Raw genomic sequence first — 8,098 nt, 5'->3', positions numbered from 1 at the left:
TGAACAAGACCCCTCTTTATAATATCCCCAACAAGTGGTCATCTAGTATTTGCTGGAGGATTTCCAGCGTGAGGAAACTCACTACTTCCCCAGGTAGTCTAGATCACCTTTCTAAAGACTTGTTAGAAAGTTTGTACCTTTATGTCCCAAATACACCTCTCCGTAATTTTACTCAATGCTCCTAGTTCTTTCCTCTGGCCACTGGCAGAACATTTCTAACGCCCTTCTGTACGACAGCCATTCATACACTTGAAGACAACTATCAGTTCTTCTCCCATGCTCTAAAATCTTTTCTTTTCAGTCTTAGCATCTGGGGATCTTTTAACCAACTCTTATATAGCATGGTCTTGAGTCTCTTTGATTACTATCTTGAATACTGTCCGTCTTGCCAACATCTTTCCTAAGATATGGCCCCCAGTCCTCTATACTCTAGACGTGGCCCAGCCAGAGTAAAGCCGAATCACCACCTTTCGTACTCGGGATGCCATCTTGCTCTATTTAATGCAGCCTGACATAATTTAGCTTTTCTTGGCTCCTATATCATCACATTGCTGACTCAAATTGATCTTGCAGTCCACTAAAGCCCCAGGTATATCTTTTTCAGATTTACCGCTAGACATATCTTCCCATATTGTACTTGTGACACTGATTTTCTAAATCTAAGTGTAGGATTTTTAGGTCTATCTCTGTAAATGTAATAATTTTAAATTTGGCCCATTGTTTTAGCCAGTCAAGATCTTTTTGGATCCTGGTCATTATTCAACATGTTGGTTATCCTGCTCAGCTTTGTGTTATCTGCCAACTGCATGTTTATATTACGTATCTTCAACAAAGTCACTGGCAAAAGTGTTAAAGAGCATGAAACTAGACAGATCCTCAGGTAGCTCTAAGCAAGCAGTAAAATTCTAAGTCCCTAAATGCCTGCATAGCTTAGGGCAGTCCAAATTAAATAGTGTTCTTCTCAAGATAGAAATTTGCAGAGATCCCATCAAGTACACTTCTCCTACAGTATCAGGGCTGGTATGCCAGAAGCACGGCAACACACCTGCCAAAATTTGGTGTGAGACATTTGAGGCTAATACCTCCTTTCTCCTTGATTTGAGAGAACAGGGCAGGAGTCTATTTTCCTCTACTTTTCCCATAGGTAGATTATGGCAATGAACCATTTTGGAATGTATCAACTTTTATGAAATTTCTAGAATGCAGGCACACATAAAACCCACAAAGCAGATGCACCCCTGAGCAGCCTGGTGTCACTCTCGGTGGGTCTTTAGACTCCATATGAGCTTAAAAGAAAGGAGACAGAGAAGTAACCTTTAAGTATCTTTCAGAGTTTGTTTCCTACCTCTTTTGTGTGGATTCTGATCTTGTAAGAAAATGAAAGTTCCCAAATCACCCTTGGCATTAAAGGGTTTAGTATTGGGGCAGCTAGGTGGCACAGTGGATAGAGGACCGGCCCTGGATTCAGGAGGACCTGAGCTCAAATTCGGCCTCAGACACATGACACTTACTAGCTGTGTGACCCTGGGCAAGTCACTTAACCTGATTGCCCAGCCAAAAAAAAAGGGGGGTTTAGTATCCTCTAATGTCCAGCACAGTGCTTTGCATATTGACGAGGTGCTTTTTTTCCCCATTTTATTTCATTTTCAATTAACATTTATTTTTTCTCCCTCTTCTCAATTTAAGAGAAAAATAAAACCCAAATAATAAATATACATAGTCAAACAAAACAGTCTGGTAAAGAGTTCTATTGCACTGGGGATAAAGGACATGTAGAGAATAGGTTGAATGAAGATTAAAGGATATTAATTATAAAAAGTTTTAAACTTCAATGCTAACTATAAACATATCTTAGTTAGAAGACACATTAGAGATCATCTAGTTCAACCCTTTCATTCCTCAGAAGAGGAAACCAGAGGCTTGTTTCATAGTGTGGGGAGGGAAAAGCAATGGACTAGGTAATTAAGAAACCATACCCTATTTATATACAAACTAGGCCTATGGACATGTAGATGCACATAGTTCTATTTCTATTTGAAAACTTGTCTTCCACCTTTATTATAGTTTCGGGATTTATTTGTGGCATTACAATTACAGAGAAATATAGTATAGTGGATAGAAGGCTGGTCTTAGAGTGATAAAGCTCTGGGTTCACTTCCTGCCCCTGACAAATACAAGCTGTGTGACTCTGCACACTGAATCTTTCACTGCCCTCTGGAACTTCCCTAAGGTTATACAATAACAGATAGGTTGCTGATTTGCATTGGTAGAAGGAATTCCCTACTCTGATAAACCATGGGTTTAGAGCAATAAAATTCACAACCGTCACAAATTTTAGAAAATGAATTTTTTACAAAACTGTGCTATTTTGCTACTCGAGGAAAAAAAAAACCTATGAGATAACTGTAAATCCCTATCTATCATCGAATGAAAAGGACACTGTATATTTGTCAAAGTATGTTTGTGTTTATTTATCACAGAGAATTTTAAGGAAAGACATTTTATTCCAAGACCTGGCATTTAAGACTAACATATGACTAAAGAGCTTTCGAATAGAGTATCAAACCCATAGCCCACAACACTCTTGAGGGTAACCAGAACCAGATTAAAATGTAGTTCCCATTCGATTTTAATGTGTTGATGTATTAATAAAAAAAGAAATATATAAACATGTGGTTTTCTAAGTCAATCTGTGGTCTGCAGGGCTCCTTGGGTACAGTTTGGTGGCTCCCATTTCCACTTGAGTTTGACACCACAGGTTTAGAGAACAAAGCAAGAAACTAGCCATTCAAGCATCCAGAGCAAATTCAATTAAAGGGAGAGTCTAAGGGTACCCCCTCTTTCAAAAAGTACTGCCAACACCCCTAAGGTACGGTTGACAAAACCAGATTCCACAAACTCTAAACAAAGACGGATAGGAATGAGGGAAAAGTGGTGGACTGTAGGCATAGTGGGAGAAGACCAGCTTTGGGGCAGGGGCATGAAAATAATGAGACCCTTAGGGTTGGAGGTCTAGGGCTCATGCCAGGAATCTTGTTGTGTTGCTGCTGTGGGGAGCTTTTATCCTGAGAGGGAAGTCTGGAGGACTGGAAGGGAGGAAAGTATAGGTCCTGGATATTGGCACCCATTTAGCTTGTAAGGCATTCTTACTTACCTGACAAGAGCTATCAGTGCAAGTAACCCTAACCTAGCTGCAGCTTGGTTAGGGAGAGATACATGAATTTCTTTCCTGGGATGGGTATTTTTGACAAGCATGAAAAGAACTGTTGTCTAATAATTACTACTTCTAGCAAAATAAGACCAACAGAAGGAACTCTGATTGGCCTATCAAGTCAATAAGCCATGCAAATAGAGCTGAGGGAAATAAAATAAACAAAGCACAATTCTTCTTTAAATAGTTTCACTTATTGTCACACATGGCTTTCTAATACTGTCCATTCTGAAACTTAGCCACGTATTGATGTTGTGTTTAGGGTTAATAACAAATTCATATTTCTTGAGTGTATCCTTTTAAAAGGTAGCAAGTCATTTCAACACTCTGGGAGGGGTGCAATATTTCTTAGTTACTAATTCAATAAGGAAGTATTCTTCTTTGGAAAGAACTGATGTCACAGTTTTGGACTAATTTGGCCTTTGCCTCCTAGAAAAGAATCCTGCACAGCTAGTATTTTCTTGTGGGATCCTGTTGGACTCTATCAGCCCATTATGTTCAGCCCAGTGAGGCAACTGAAGAGAAATTCTGAAGTATTTCAGGTAGCTGCCATCATCATCATTTTAGGTCTCTTTTCAATTCTTACACTAAAATTTATTGCTATATCTTGGAAACTGAATGAGTTGGGAATTCTGATATGAGGAAACTGGTTAAATTTAGCACCAATAAATTTGAAGGAATGTAGGTACGAGTATCTGGTGATTATCATCTTAACCTTACCATTTGAAAGGATATACCTTCTCTTTTGACACTGAAATCTGTAATATTTGGTAGCAGTGATGGCTGAGGGGAGGCTTTGATTCTCAATTGCTCTTGGATTAAAAACTATGGTGATGAATTGTTTTTTTCTATCTAAGTCTAAGGGAGAGAATGCAATTTCTCTTTATCTCACAAACATACTGATTTCCATTTATATTATTGGGATAGCACACAGTAGATAGGGGTTGTAGATGGTTGGAGCTGGGGTTCCCAAATTTCAGCTAAAAGAAAGGGATTTTCTTTGGTAGAACCATGTTATAATAATACTTCCTGCATACTTAATTCTGAGAAAAACCCATCTTTTGATCTGCAAGGCATGGCACATGACTTTAAAATTTATTCTGTTTAAGGGGCTACTTTGTAGGACCCATCTTAAAGTACTGATTGTAGAGCTATATATATTTTATTGAATGCTTGCCACTTTTTTTGTTCAACCTGAGGCAATAATTGTAAATTGCACAATTTTAGACAAGGAAATATTACATAGTATTACCATTAACTGTTGTATGCTTAATCAAACTTTATAGCTGTTATCAGTACATAATTTAATTTGAAAAAGTCATCAGGTCAGCAAATGATAATACAGGAACTTCTAGATCTTTGAAAAGAGTTTGGACCTTCAGGTACAGCTTCTGACTTTACATATACTAGGTAATATTGAAAGGATACCAAGTAGAGCACTCCCAGTATGAAGACACAAGATGATGATCCTATGGGCCATCCACGACAGGATCAGCTAAGTTGGGCAACTACAATATTTCCCCTAAATTGTTTTCAATTGTAATTTATATAATGAAAACTGACGTGTTTTTCCCAGCTACATTTGTTCAAAATTTAAGTCAATTTTGATTTTCATTATTTTCACAGCACAGGAAACATATCTGGCTACAGTCTGCTAGTCTGTCTCAGATTTAGAGTACATGATTATAGAGATGCCATTTTAGAAATTAATCAGTTGGTGCCTGTGTGAAACATCTCTCACCCCTTTCTCTTATTCAGGAGACTCACTAGTGAAGCACCCATCACCCAGGTGAAGGAATAACTCCCCCTCGTGTTTCTTTACCCAGTGTGTCTTCACTTAGTTTTGTATACACAGAATAACTTTCACTGAAGGCTATAGGTCTGAGTTAAGTTATTCAATTTAAGAGTAACGATGAGAGAACGTGGGTCCTTCCTGTTCTTTTGAATGGTTATCTTTCCTTTTAAGGCCTCACCTAAAAAAAAAAAAGGAAATTTGAATTTTCAAGAAAATAATTAATGTACTACTCATACTTTAAATGTGATATGCATAACACATTAATGGCATTAAGTCACTCAAAAAAAGTAATCATTCACTACAGATGCTAAACACTAGCACTCTGATGGCAAAGCAATGTATAGCGGTCATACAGGGTCAGGGTATCCAGCTCTAGCTTCATGGGAGAAATCGGGCACTAGTACTTAATGGTGGCAATTCAAAAAATAGAAGTGCTATATATGTTTATAACACAGAAACGTACAGGGTGTTTATAACTTTCAGTACGCAGTAAAATTTCAATAGTGGCACTGGCAATAGATGAGGTAAAGAAAAGCCATTATCTTTGAAAATATCATTCTCCATTTCTATGTGAGCAGAATCCAAAAGAAAGCTTTATTAACTATAAAGTAAGGAAAATGCACCTCTTAACACAAACACATTGCTTTAAATAAACTAGCCATAGGATGTCGATATAATTCATTGCTAGAAAGATGAACTGGATTTGTTTTAATAAGATTATAGATTTTAAAATACACATATGATACTACACCAGAGGTGGAAAGCAATCTAATTAAAATTCAAGACATTCTGAACAAATAAGTAATTATACTGCATGTTCATTTCAGAATTTTTTTCAATGATGTGGCAAGAAGTATTTTTTAATAAGGAAGCAAAAATAACAGATCAATATTTCTTGGTTAAAAGCAAGAGCATGAGACCAAACCAAAAGGCATTTTACAGTTTCTCAGATATATCCTCAGGCTTAGCAATCTGTGCTGACACAACAGGACCCCTCACAAAATGCTTCAAAAACAATTATGAAAAAAATGTGGTATAATATTAGAATTATAATGTTAAAAAACAAATTTCCTCAAATTTGTAAACCTAATTACTAAATTTTTCAATGTGGTAGTTTCAAATAGCAATACTTAATCTCCAGCTAGGTAATATGTAAAGTCATTAAAAAAAAAAGTCACAGGTGGAAAAAGTATTTATTGTTTACTATGTGTCAGGCATTGTTCCAATAATTGTAGATACAAATACAAAGAGTCCCTTTGCCCTCAAAGAGCTTACATTCTAATGGGAGCATGTGGAGACCTCGCAGAGAAATGGTTAGGAAGTGTGGTAACATACAGTCTTCCACAAAACTCATAATTTCTAAATTCATGTACTTTAATATAAGATCTTGGGGTGGGGAGAGTCTGTATTAATGGAAGAATCTGGATGAAATCTAACATTATATTTACAATTAAGACAAAAGTAGTTATTCTTGTTCATTGATTATAGCTAGGATTTCTAATTACAATTCTGACATATTCCTCAATATTTTTTTAAAAAATAAAGCAATGACATCCCATCCTAACCACCCTTTGTTAGGTTACAGGGACACAGTGCTCATAGCAACAGTACAAATTTTAGATTTCTGATAAAGTTCAAGTTAATAATTATTTTAATTATTTCTGAAAATGTACATTATTTTAGCTTTTGGTTTTTTATGCTGGCTACCACAGTGCTTAAACTTAGAATCAGGGGCAGCTAAGTGACACAGTGGATAAAGCACTGATCTTGGAGTCAGGAGTTCAAATCTGGTTTGAGACATTCACTAGCTGTGTGACCCTGGGCAAATCACTTAACCCCAACTACCTCCCACTCACCCCCCCCCCCAATCAAATGATCATATGGTTTAGAGCTGGAAAGGACCTTAGAGATCAACTACCCCAACCTTATAAGAAAACAGGGGTTCTTAATCTGGGGGTCTGACAGATCTCTAAGTGGTCTGTGGACATATTTCCAGAGTTTATAAAAATGGATGGGAAAAAAATCACATTTTTATTTCAATGCATAGTTTCCTTTGTAATCCTATTAATTTTATGTATTTAAAAACATTCTGCTGGGCATGGTGGCCCATGGCTATAATCTGAAGCTACTGCAGAGGGAGAGAATGGTGAGTCTTTGAAGCTTGGGAGTTGTCAGCTGCAAAATCTAAGCTGATCTGGTGCCTTTACTAAGCTGACATTTATATCGTGAGCCCCCCATTGAGTGAGGAATCATGCAGTTGCCTAGGGAGGCAGAAGCCGGACCAGGTCAAAGTTCCTGTGCTGATTAACAGTGGAATCAGAACTGTGGATTACCCTGAACTTCTAGCCTGGGTGAGTGAAGGAGGCCCAGTCTTTAAGACAAATACATTATTCTGAGAAGGGGTCCTTAGGCTCATCCAGTCTATCAAAGGGGTCCATGACACAAAAAAAGTGAAGAGACCTTATTTTAACAAGTTAAATGTAAATGGTGTGCAGAGGGCAGTGTGATAGAGTAGACAGAGCAGTAGAATAGCAATCATGAGACCTCGACTTGAGGCTCAGCTATTCCTCCGAATCACTGGATGACAAATTCATGTAACTTTTCTGAGCCCCAGGTTCCATGGCTGTAAAATGAAAGGTTGAATGAACCAGATGATCTCTGAGGTACTCCAAGTTCCAATTAATTACTAATGCATTATTTAAGTGACTTGACCAGGGTCATGTGGAGACCAAGATTCAAATGAGACACTTCCTGTTTCCCAAACAGGAAGTTTAATCAAACAGGAAATGTTACGCATCATTTAGACAGTTTACGATGAGAAGCAATCTTGTTTGCTTCTGTACAAGTATAGATAAATAAGTAACCACTAGTTTGATCAATTATTAAGGACTTGGAATCAGGAAGTTGTCATTCAGTTGTTTTTCAGTCATGTTTGACTCTTCGTGATCCCATTTGGAGTTTTCTTGACATAGATAGCAGAATGGTTTGCATTTCCTTCTCCAGTTCATTTTACAGATGAGGAAACCTAGGTAAACAGGGCTCTGTATCAGCTCTCTATCAGCCAGCTAGTTATCCAGGAGTCAGGAAGACCT

General features: G+C 37.5%; 1 protein-coding gene across 1 annotated transcript in view; it reads right to left on the bottom strand.

Moving 5' to 3' along the window:
- Positions 1-2,444: 2,444 nt before the first annotated feature.
- Positions 2,445-8,098, bottom strand: part of PRMT3 (protein arginine methyltransferase 3) — a 149,408-nt gene continuing 143,754 nt past the window's right edge. The window contains exon 16 of the mRNA XM_021001936.2: positions 2,445-5,184. Within this exon, the coding sequence (XP_020857595.1) occupies positions 5,075-5,184 (110 nt within the window). The 3' untranslated portion in view covers positions 2,445-5,074. The remainder of the gene's footprint in view (positions 5,185-8,098) is intronic.

This window comes from Phascolarctos cinereus, unplaced genomic scaffold (genome assembly GCF_003287225.1).
Source record: "Phascolarctos cinereus isolate Bilbo 61053 unplaced genomic scaffold, phaCin_HiC Scaffold_9;HRSCAF=440, whole genome shotgun sequence".
Lineage (NCBI taxonomy): Eukaryota > Metazoa > Chordata > Mammalia > Diprotodontia > Phascolarctidae > Phascolarctos > Phascolarctos cinereus.
Note: the sequence above shows the minus strand (reverse complement) of the source record. Positions and strands in the feature narration are given on the sequence as shown.